The 11,902-nt window shown below is 35.8% G+C and overlaps 1 protein-coding gene across 3 annotated transcripts; it reads left to right on the forward strand.

Moving 5' to 3' along the window:
* Nucleotides 1–816: 816 nt before the first annotated feature.
* LOC147863063 (kinesin-like protein KIN-7A) lies at nucleotides 817–11,673 on the forward strand. Of its 3 annotated transcripts, none has more exons than XM_087321457.1 (16): nucleotides 817–2,554; nucleotides 3,836–3,925; nucleotides 4,014–4,114; nucleotides 4,228–4,341; nucleotides 4,529–4,610; nucleotides 4,693–4,760; nucleotides 5,099–5,164; nucleotides 5,447–5,571; nucleotides 6,258–6,462; nucleotides 6,553–6,690; nucleotides 6,795–6,899; nucleotides 7,193–8,039; nucleotides 8,293–8,384; nucleotides 9,059–9,372; nucleotides 9,953–10,354; nucleotides 11,460–11,673. In XM_087321457.1, exons 1-15 carry the CDS (start codon nucleotides 2,356–2,358, stop codon nucleotides 10,278–10,280), a joined length of 2,874 nt encoding a protein of 957 aa, XP_087177583.1. In that variant the 5' UTR covers nucleotides 817–2,355; the 3' UTR covers nucleotides 10,281–10,354; nucleotides 11,460–11,673. The 3 variants fall into 3 exon arrangements, with proteins under 3 accessions (XP_087177583.1, XP_087177585.1, XP_087177584.1); XM_087321459.1 differs by lacking the exon at nucleotides 817–2,554 and adding an exon at nucleotides 2,592–3,070 and having other exon boundaries at nucleotides 3,112–3,925; XM_087321458.1 differs by lacking the exon at nucleotides 817–2,554 and adding an exon at nucleotides 2,894–2,910.
* Nucleotides 11,674–11,902: the final 229 nt, after the last annotated feature.

Here is an 11,902-nt window from a genome sequence, read left to right on the forward strand (position 1 = left end):
GCCCTCTTCATAAATACGAGGAGTGTCGGGGTAAAGCTACGATGAGATGATAGTGCAACACTAGCATGCCTTGGTTGTGTCCTAAAATTCTCTTCTCTTGGGAGACCCACTACCTTGTGTATAACTAGGTTGTGTGTGCCCTCTTCATAAATACGAGGAGTGTCGGGGTAAAGCACGTAGTTATGAATCCATATCCTCGGCCCCTTCTTTGTCGTGTCACCTTCCATCTCACAAGTGTATATATGCACTCGTTGATCTCCATGCATAATGACTAAGAGCCATCCATCCACGTACCCAATCCTTCCTTCATTTCATGACAAATCCATCCCGCTCCCCCGGGAATGTCCATCCGTCCGTTTGTCACCCGCCCAACCCCCCCCACTTTTGCAAATTATAAGTCGTCAAGATTACATACATGTAACTCATCATCATCATGATGTATGTTATGCTATGAATGGTATGTAACGAGGGACACTTCTTTTTCTCCTCCTCCTCCTCCTCTTCCTCCTTCTACATACATACATACATACATACATACATACATACATACATACATACATACATACATACATACATACATACATACAGACATACATACATACATACATACATACATACATACATACATACATACATACATACATACATACATACATACATACATACATACATACAGACATACAGACATACATACAGACGTAGTTACCCATCAATCAAATCAAATCAATCATCTCTTCTCTTCTCGCTTCTTTTCCTGCTTGTTTGCTGTTTTCTCCTCCCCTTCTGCTTCTTCTTCATTCGTCTACGCCATCGCTACTGCTATAGAAGCTTCTTCTTCCTCCTCCTTCTAAGACTAATCTAAAAATCTTCTTCTTTCTTCTTCTTCTTCTCTCTCTCTCTCTCTCTCTGTTCTTTTTTTTTTCACCTTCCAGCTCAGCTCGTTCCTTCAGAAATGAGTGCACAGATCAGGTCATGATAGTATATCCACTGTGCAGGTTTTCATCCTTCTACATGTTCATGGAATTTACGGGTTTTCTTCTCAGAAGAAAAGGAGGGAGGGGGAACTATACACCGTTCCTTCTGCATTTCTTTTAGACTCCACTGGAGGACATGGCCAGTATCTTTTCATAATCAGACTTAATTCCTTCTGTGGTTATTGCTTCAAACTGATGAAAGAAAGAAAGGAAGGAATTTTAATGGCAGCTTAGACCTACTTCCTTCTCTTCTTAATGTATTCGAGATATATCAAATGCGACAGAAGTCAAAGGAAAGAGGGAGTTTTTTCAACAACTCGCGTGCTTAAACTGATAGAAGTCACATTCTTGCAGTTTTGATGGCATTTTCAGACTTTTCTTCTTCCATTAATCCGTGAAAACAGAAGGAAGAAAGAGAGGGAAATTTGACATATCTTGCTCAAAAGATCACTTCATATCTATGTCTATATGTGTGTGTGTGCGCGCGCATATCTAATCGACATCTCAGACATTCCTTGTTAATGGACGTAAAAGAAGAAAGAAAGAAGGAAGGACGATAGAAAAGAAAGAGAATGGAAGAACAGCTGAGGATAAGATCTGATTCTGTAGAGTTAAAATTCATGAATTCCTTTCTGTCTTCAGGAAAGAATATCTTTAATTAATCGTTCATATCCTAGCAATTTAATTAGATTTTCTTTCATACCTTCCCTTAAATCATGGATAATTCATGAAACAGAAGAAACAAAGAGGGGAAATTCATTAGCATTTTGTTCCATTTATTGTTGATTCTCAGACCTTTCTTCTGCTAAGAGAAGAGGAAAATCTATCAGTCTTTGGCATCAGAATTGAGCTATTACTTCATAATACTTATTTCTTCAATCAGAATCTATAAATGAAGAACTGTACATAATACATTGAGAATGGTGCCGAAGATTAAAGCAATTTAGAAAGGATTCGTCATTGTTTCCTTGGTTTAGCTAAGTTTGATCAAAAGGTTAGAGCTATGTTCGGCAATATTTAACTCATTCCTTCGAAGACTTAAGCCACAATCTCTTTTTTGCATGTGAATTTCTGCATAGTTCTACTTTGAAAAATCATACATTTCTTATATTTGAGCTCCTACGCATCTGTGTGAATCGTATGGAGTTTTTCTAGTGAAGGTAATTATTATAAATATGCTTTTCCCGTTTAAATTATTATAAGCTTTTGATCTTCTGCTTAGAGAAGAAGAACCTAATCTCTATGCTAGATCCGAGTATTTATAAGTAAAGCTAGGTTACATATAACATATATACATATATACATAATTTGGCCATGTTCCAGTAAAAGTATAGGGTTAAAAGGAAGTTCTGCAATTTGTTCCTTGCATATATTTGAGAAAATGGAAGGGCAATGTAGACCTAATAAGGCCATCGTAGAAGAGAAGATCAATGTCACCGTGCGTCTTAGACCTCTCAATGAAAAAGAGATGAACAGTAATGACTATTGTGCTTGGAAATGTCTGGACGAGAAAACCATTGTTCATGTGGATTATCATAACATCGGCGAGCGAGCTTCTTTCCCTCAATTCTACTTCTACGGTGAGCTCAGCTCTCTCTCTCTCTCTCTCTCTCTCTCTCTCTCTCTCTCTCTGTGACTCGTATTTCTTTCTTTCTTCCATTATTATCTTCTTAGACTTCTGCGTTTTTATTTATTTTCCTGAATACCCCTGGCAAACACCATCACCTTTTGGAAAGAGGATCTTTCCTTACATCGCCAAATAACTTGGCCAACACCCACCGACGAGAGAAGCCGCCGTATAATTGATCAAGTATCCCATATAATTGCCTCCACGGGTTTAAGAAACGAACGAATTGACTCTAGAATCGCTTGAGTATCACACGGACATGTAGCCGAAAAGTGAAGGGCACTCCGGGGAACAAAGAAAAACGCATGGGTATTTCAGAAACTTTCCGTCGTTTTTTCACATCCAGCATACCTTTTTCTCTACTGTCAACAGCACCTAATTTTGAAGCCCAAAGTAAAGGTTTTATGCGGTACTCTGCATTTAATCTTGAAGTTTCAAATATGAATATGAATCCTGAATTTGTTTCCTAGTTACTCCAGATTGTCTATATATAATTGAATTTACATATAGTTTTTGTTGCCATGGTCGTTTCTGTGTGTTTCTATTTATCAAAATAATATTTCAGTGTCATTTGAGGCCATAAATGGGCTCCAAATTTATGCTTGGCAGAGAGAATTATGCATCGCCATGGAGTCAGCTCCCAGAAAGGAGGGATAAAAGTCTAGCTCAGTATACCTACACAATATTGTGTGCTTTTCAGCACTCTCTAAATCTGGATTTTCTCCTCAGTGGCATTGATTCATTTGATCATTATTATATATTAGCTCAATTGGAATGTGTAACTCTCATTTACTGTTTTTACTTAAGAGTATCAATTAAAGGCTGGTTAATTAGAGTATCTATTCAGGACGAGAATAAAGTCTGTTTTACTGTTTAAATTCAGATTAGTTGTATTACAACTACCGAATATTTAAGGAAGAATGGTAAATAATAGAAGGAATAGACAGAGCCTTATTTTGAGGACGACCTTCGTATGAAAATATATCTCCTCTTCTGTCTTCAGATTTATGCACAAACAAGTGGATTCAGATTTATTGGATTAAAGCAAATTCTAGTTTAGGGTTTAGATCCAGATTAATAGAACTGGGAACAAAGGCTAAGATAGTGTTTATATTCATGTTAATTGGGCTAAAATAAAGTCTGGTTTACAGTTCAGATCCAGATTAACCGGAGGAAAACGAAGGCTAATTATTTTATCTTGACCTAAATAATGTATACTGCTTTTGCATAACAGATCAGGTGTTTGGACTCAAAACATCAACAAAAGAAGTTTATGAGAGAGGTGCTAAAGATGTTGCTCTCTCAGCATTGACGGGGAAGAATGGTAAATAATAGTAGGAACACTAGATAGAGCCTTGTTTTTGAGGATGACTTTCCTATGAGAATATATCTCCTCTTCTATCGTTTTTCAGCTACCATATTTGCGTATGGACAAACAAGTAGTGGGAAAACTTATACAATGCGTGGTATCATGGAGAATGCAGCAGATGATATTTTTGAATATATAAGTCAGGTCTAAATTCCCTTACTATGTGAAATAATAACAGTTTTTTTGTGTAACAAATAAATTACTGAATGTCCTAACCACAGCTATGATGAGAGTAATATGATAGTTTCTTATTGCAGCATCCTGATACCATATTTCTTCTCAAATTCTCTGCACTTGAGATATATAATGAGGTGGTAAATGATCTTCTTAACCCAGAAAGCAGCCCACTGCGCCTGCTGGATGATCCTGAGGTTAGTGAAATGTGCTTCTCTGTACATAAATATGTGTGTATGTACGCATGTATGTATATACTAACACAGAGAAGAATCACTTTTCTTTTCTTCAAAGCAATTTGTGAGTTTAATGTTCATATCTGTGGCATGTGTTATGATGATTGTTCACTCTGAGACATGGGCTATTTCTATATACTATTTACAGAAAGGAACCGTCGTAGAGGGATTGATGGAGGAAATTGTGCAGAGTAGAGATCATCTCCATAACCTCCTGGACTTTTGTCAAAGTATGTGTGCATATGCTTTGATGGTCTCTTGCACTTATAATTCGATATCACTTTGATATAACTCTCCATTGAAATTTTGTAGGTCATAGGCAGGTTGAAGAGACAGCTTTAAACGATATTAGTTCAAGGTCTCATCAGATCATCAGATTGGTAGGTTAGGGAAGGACACGACCTAACTCTGCGTCTTTTTTCTGAATGTATCAATGAATTATGAAGTCACATATAAGTAAAGGGAACTAATAGTAAATCAGAATACAGATGTGTAGTTATTTAATAATACGCCTATTATGGGAATAAAAATCATGAGTTTATTTTTCATCTGAAAAAAACGCATCACAAACTTTTAAATGTAGGCTCTCAAAACAACGGAACAGAATCTCTCTTAAGAGAAGGAAGTGCTCATTAGTTCCGAGTTCATCATACAACAAAAATAACATTAAATATAATATGTAATCCTTTCCTGTCCTAATCTTATCTCGTTCCTCCAGATGATTGAAAGCTCACCTCGAGTTGTGATGGATGATAGGCCTGTGAATTTAATCTTTGCTGTTTTGGTGAGTTTACCCTGAGTTGGCATTAAAGCATCTAGGCATAAACTAAGGGGAAAACACCAATATACTCCCAACATTTTGGATATTTACCATAATACCCTGCTAAGCATTCAAAATTTACCCAACAAGTTTGGGCTATTTTGGTGTCTTCCTCAAATAACAGTATCAGATGCTACTGACTCTCTCTATATGGTTGAAGTGTTTTTTGTTTGGATACCTGATATTTAAAGCCTTTGTGCAGATTTTGCATTGTTTAGGTGTATAAAAATTAAAGCTTTTGTACAGAACTTTATTGATCTTGCAGGAAGTGAACGTGCATCACTTTCTCAATCTGATAGAATCCGACTCAAGGAAGGGTGCTATATCAATCGCAGCCTTCTCACTTTAAGTACTGTAATCCGTAAGCTCAGGTATAGCTCAACTATGGTTTTCTTCTCTTAAATTGTGATTCATATCTTTATTACTTGCTCACAAACGTGATATGCAGAACAATAAGTACGAAGAATATACATCATATTATCCAATCTAGTCTATATGTGACATTCGTCTTTTCGGCCATCTCACTAAAATATGATTTCTTTTTCCTGGCATTTGCTACGCCATGTCCATAACTTATCTATGTAATTCCATATGCTTTTTTTAGATGTGAGTGAGTTCCATTATAAATATGATGTCTATTTCTTGGCATTTGCTATGTCATGTCCATAATTTACCTATGTAATTCCATATGCTTTTTTTAGATGCGACAGTGAGTTCCATATTACTTGCCCTAAACTTGCATACAAAGCAAAAGTAAAAGGAAATACATCATATTGTCCATGTCTAGTCTATACAACAACATTCATTATGACCATATCACACGTTTTATTGCACTATAATCTAATTCTAACTTACATGTGATGAATACAAGGAAAATATGACCGTAGTTAACCTATATTTGGACTTCAGTTTGTTCATCTCCCTTATTTTTGCTACATTGTAATTCAATATTAACCAACATCTTTAACTTGAGGAGGTAGTTCAAAGAAGTTTTGTGTGGAGACAGGAGTTAATAACATAAATTAGAGTGTTTGATTTGACTATAATTCTTCCACAGTGAATCAAACAGAGGAAAAGCAGGTCATGTTCCTTACAGAGACTCAAAGCTAACACGAATTTTACAATATTCACTTGGTGGCAATGCTCGAACTGCAATTATTTGCACTATAAGCCCATCACAGAGACATGTTGAACAAACTCGAAATACACTATTTTTCGCATCTTGTGCAAAAGAGATTACTAATCGAGCCCAAATAAACATGGTGAGAAAGAAGATGTGGTCCAAACAAAGTATACCTCTATAATGCATGATACCTACTTGAATTTTCTCATAGAATGTTGATAACACCCAGGTCATTTCAGAGAAAGATCTGATAAGGCAGTTGAAAAAGGAGGTAGCTTTACTAGAAGCAAAGCTTCAATTTTCTAAATTTCCAGTGAGATCTTTTCCAGAGGAAAAGATCTTGGAAAAGGAGATACAAATCCAGAAGGTACCATGTCTGTGGCATGCGCTATTCATATTAGCAACAACATGCTATTGCATTCTGATTTCCCCAATATGGATTGTAATTATTGCGTTTGATGTAAAATGCAGATGCAAGATGAAATAAGGAAAATGATACAGCAACGTGATTTTCTCCAGTCACAGTTAAATAGTGTTTTGAAACAGATGGAATCAATGGAACAAGGAAGACAACTTGTAAGTCACATAAATAACTGTAGAGCATGCCTCAGGATGTTTATATGTCATGCTGCTTATATTAGCGTTTTGTTAAGAAGGGAATGCCATTTGTTTTCTACAATTTCTCATGTGACATAAGAAGACGCTGCTTTTACATTGTATAATGTCATGTTTAATGAATTCAATGCACCTGAACATGATTGCGCATGCCTATTGCACTCTATGAGTGTTTGAAAATCTATTTTTGATGGAATTTTGCAGGCACTGAAGTTAGTTCTTATATTATTTCTATGGATTTTTGGACATGACAGGTTTTGTCCAAGATTGATAACATAGAGACCTCATTATCAAGTTCATATGAGGATTACTGCAATATTCCTTCAAATGGCGATGAATCCTTCGAGCAAGATATGTTTGTTCCTGAGAAGCATGACTATTTTATGAATGTACAGGATGGGAATCTACAACAATATATGGAGGCGACCACATCAGCTTCTGATATACTGCTCAGAGAGATTTGTAAACTAGAGGATTTGCAAACAGAACTTGCACATGATGCAAATAAGGCATTGGAAATCGTTGAAAAAGAAGTGGAATGCTTGTGTACGACACAGTTGAATATGAATCAGGAAGCTGCAGAGAATGTTGCCCTGCTCCAGGCAGAGATACATGGACTTTATGAGTCTCGGTTAGCTGACTCTATGACTAAAACCTGTCCTGCTGCGAAGGGTCTCATGTTTGAAGAAATCAGAACAAACACATCACTGAAGAATGATGAGTTTCAGAAGGTAGAGTTCAATGATGATGATATAAGATTGACGGAAGAAATTACAAAGATACAAACAAATTATATAGACGTGATATTGGAGGACCAAATTCATAGGCTAGAGGTAAATGACAATAACACCTTGCTGAAGGATAAAATACCATTAGAAACAAATGATAATGAAAAACGGGACTCTGATGAGGCTGATATAGTTCTTGTCAATGCTCACCATGTTGTGGAGAAACTGCGTCTTGTAACAGGAACATACGAACCTCAAAATGAGTCAGTAGGATTTAGTAGTGGGAGAAATTCTGTTGATGAAAAGCGTCAAACTATCCACGTATGCATAAAAGATAATATTGTTATGGAAAAGGATGCGCCACCAGAGGCAGGTGAGTTTATAATCATCAAGTTATGTAGTTATAATTATTGGCAGCTGATGGATAGAATATAGAAAGAAAAAGAACAAAAAAAAGATATATTGGCATCTCGAAAAAAGAAAATGGTCTATATGACCCAACAAAAATTACATTTCCTTATGTTAATTAGCCAATCTGAATAAGGGTGTTTTTAATCTGGGTTCCTCAGAATAAAAAGCTTGCGGAATATATGTAATAAGAGCTATATGATAATGTGGCTATGCAGAAGAAAGTGTCACAAATGTTCATGCTTATGTAACGGATCTGAAGGAGAGGGTTGCTCAGCTTCAGCATCAGAAGGATTTACTTGCTACTCGGGTAACATAATCTATTTAAGACCAATTTGCCAGTCAAGTATTGCTTGTCTGGTTGTGAAGTTGAGCATGAAAACAAATTATAACCAGACATTATTTGCAATTCACGATGTGATCCATTGCCTCTTGTTGGCAAATGTAGTACAACAAATTAACCGTTACAAACCACTAAGAGAGAAGGAGAAAAGTAGAAGTTGATTTTAGAAAGAAATTGTAACATAGAATTACATCCAAAGCATGATGTGAAGCATTGCCCCTTGTTTGCAAATGTGGTACAACATATTAACCTTCACAAACCAATGAGAAGATGAGAGAGATTTGGCAGTAGGGTATAAATAACAAGAAGTACCATAATTATCATACTCTAAAATGCATTCTTTTTCTTTTATTATTATTATTATTATTCATATTTACGAAGTTTTATCCATGAGGCAATGTAAAAAACTCTTTTACTAGGATTGTTTTGAAGTAAAATAAACTTTGAAAAAACTCTTTTACAATAAAAATGAGAGAAGAAAAGAGGGATCAATGTATGCAGGATAGCTCCCAACAATTGTTTTTTATAAATTTAGGATTTACACAACTTTTTAAAGAAGGATTCTCAAAATGATAGTTTGCTTCTCTAACCAACCAATCCAACTAATGGATATTTAACTCTTTTTGCTGATATTGGTGAAGATTTCGGAGCTCGAAAAAGGTGCAAGTAATGGGCTCCACTCTGTTGACGTGGAACTTGTTTTATCACCTCAAAGTTGGAAATCTGACTTCCACACCAAGCTGAAGCAGATATTTGAACTCTGGGATGTGTGTAATATTTCAATTATGTACAGATCACATTTTTATCTTTTGTTCCGTGGGGATCCTTCCGATGCTATATATGTGGAAGTGGAGTTAAAAAGGTTAATATGGTTGAGGAGTCATACAGCAAAAAGAGAACCTAAAGGAAGCACATTTTGTACTCGGGAAGAACATGTTGCTTGTCCTGGGTTGAGGTAGGGACACCATGTTTACTTTACTAAGGGTTCGAGTTTCTGTTTCATGCGAAAAGCATTCTATTAAACATTATAGGAATTTAGCGGAAAATTGACACATATCCGGTGAAAGAGGTACTAAATACATTTACATTGTGGCATCAAGGTGGTAAAATGTTGTGGAACACAACCATGCCAAATTTATTAATGCATGAAAAGGGATGTGCATCAATGTATTTTGCAAAAACTCCAAAATACCCCAAAGTTCATCACTAGTTGTTTTCTCACCAATGTCCATATACTCGCAGTTCCGAATTTTTCTCATGCATTAATTTATTGAGGGAAAAACACCAAAATACCCCCTAACTTGTGGACATAAACTAAAAAACCCATAATGTTTTAAATATGAGATCAGAATACCATCCCTTGGAAGTAATCTTCCTACTACATTGGTGTATTCTGGTGATTTTTGAAAAATTAGGGCATATTTTTAAAAAGTTACCAACAGTTCGGTTTTTTTCCGAAAAGAATTAAGCCTAAAAGTCACTTCAATAGAGAACAACTAACATAAAGAGGTTTTTTGTTTTCGTGAATAATACAGTTTGAGAACTTTAAAGCATGAAAGGGAGACACTGGTGAAGCTGTTGAAATCAGCCTTAACTTCTCCTGAAAGAGATGAAGTCTATAGGCAATGGGGTGTACCAATAAACGCAAAGAAACGTAAGTTAAAACTTATCTCCTTGATTTGGACAAATCCCTATGATGAGGATCATGTCAAGATGAGTGCAGAGTTAGTTGGAAGGCTTCTAAAAGTGTGTGGTAGGAGTGAGCCAGTATCCAAGGATATGTTTTTGGTCAGCTTTTCTCCAGTTACCTCTGACAAGTCTCGGTTCAGTAATAGCTCTATTTCAAATTTCTTCAGCTTCTGACTTCTCTCACTCCATGGGTTTGTTTTGTTGAGGTGGCAGCATGGCATCATCACCCAAATATGAAAATATGCAAGGTATGCAATGAACACCTAATTTAGGATACTCAGTGTGTAAGGTAATTCGCGAGAAATATGATGACTTGTTAGACGGGCATGATAAGTGAATGTTATTTTCAAATGTTTGCTAAGAAGGGTGATGAGCACATATGTTGCATTACTAACGCCCCTTCTTATGAAGGAGTCATACAAGATGATACGTTGATTTGGTCCCATAGTTCAAAATTGGCCTTATTATGGATACTAAAATTTCTAGTCTATTTTATTCTCTCTCTCTCTCTCTCTCTCTCTCTCATTTTCTTTGTGCGTTTATGTAGTATTAGTCTTCATTGAATGCTTTTGGGGTGAAGGAATGAAGGATTCTTTAATATTGTGTGATAGATAGTTGAGAAAAAGACACCAAAATATACCTCACTTGTTTGAATATTTTGACAAGAATAGCCCCTTGAGTTTCCAAAAAGTGACCATAATAGCCCTTTATTCTGGTCATTACCCAAAAACAAGTTGCTGCTATTTTACCCAGATCACTTGCTGAAGGTGCTTAAATCTAGCCTTAGTTTGGCATTAAGTAATGCAATGGTTATGTGCAATGGCCATAAGCTACAACTATGCATGTGGATACTCTGGACATTGATGTGACACATGCATCTCTATCCTATAGATTTTCGTACTTGTGCTGTCATTAAATCCCTAGGATATGCATCAAGCCTCTGCATATTATTATCATAGGCTATGACAGTGCTGCTTGGGAGAAAGTTTCTTTTCAAGTTTCCTTTCCATGTAATGAGATAAAAGGAATGTAAGTAAAAGCACTACAAGTTTACTGAGATTTTAGTATATAGTTAAAATGTGTTTTTGTTGGTTCACTTAATAGATATTTCGGACTTTGAAGTTAAGAAATTTGACCGACATTTTTGGGAAATGTAAACATGTTTTTATAACCCCAACACTACTGTCTTTCTACAAAATGTTGGAAAAGTCTTTTTTGGCTAATGATGTATGCTCAGCTGTTGCACTACTTTGGGATGTATGCAATATCTTTTTTTTGCTACTTGTAGTTATGTAAATGGAAAGCTAATTTTCCTAACTTTTTTGGTTTCATTTTCTGATGTGTTGTTAACAGGGTAAAACAAAACTGGTTCGTGGAGCTTATCTTAAACCATCGTTGGATGTAGAAAAAAGCCAGCTACACAAGTATTAAATGAGCTTAGTTGTGTAAAACTCGTATATTGCAATGAGCTTAGTTGTGTAAAATCCGTATATTGTAATATTATTGGGCAAATGATGTAAATAGGCTTATATTATTCATATATAGTATATATTGCTCCTTTTTTTAATGCTCGGGCAACTTGTTTGACTAGAAGTCTAAACTAAACCTTCCTAGAATCCCAACGAGTACACTAAAAACTTAGATATTATTTCTCGTGTGCAAACGATTTGTACCATAGTGTATGATATTTCAAGGCTAAAGGCGTAAAACAAATTAGATTTTGGGTTGTATACTAGTGATAAAACTTTGTTCTTAACTTCTTTTTAACGGCTGTATGGTCTGCATTCGTCTGTTGG

Source organism: Azolla caroliniana, unplaced genomic scaffold (assembly GCF_043228905.1).
Source record: "Azolla caroliniana isolate FFs.n. ecotype wild unplaced genomic scaffold, voAzoCaro1.0.p SCAF_6, whole genome shotgun sequence".
Taxonomy (NCBI): domain Eukaryota; kingdom Viridiplantae; phylum Streptophyta; class Polypodiopsida; order Salviniales; family Salviniaceae; genus Azolla; species Azolla caroliniana.

Excerpts from the sequence above, each read along its gene's own strand:
- LOC147863063 (XM_087321457.1), top strand. The coding sequence starts at position 2,356 with ATGGAAGGGCAATGTAGACCTAATAAGGCCATCGTAGAAGAGAAGATC. Across the intron at positions 5,165-5,446 it reads ATTTAATCTTTGCTGTTTTG|AACTTTATTGATCTTGCAGG; the intron begins GTGAGTTTACCC and ends GCTTTTGTACAG. Across the intron at positions 8,040-8,292 it reads GGATGCGCCACCAGAGGCAG|AAGAAAGTGTCACAAATGTT; the intron begins GTGAGTTTATAA and ends GTGGCTATGCAG.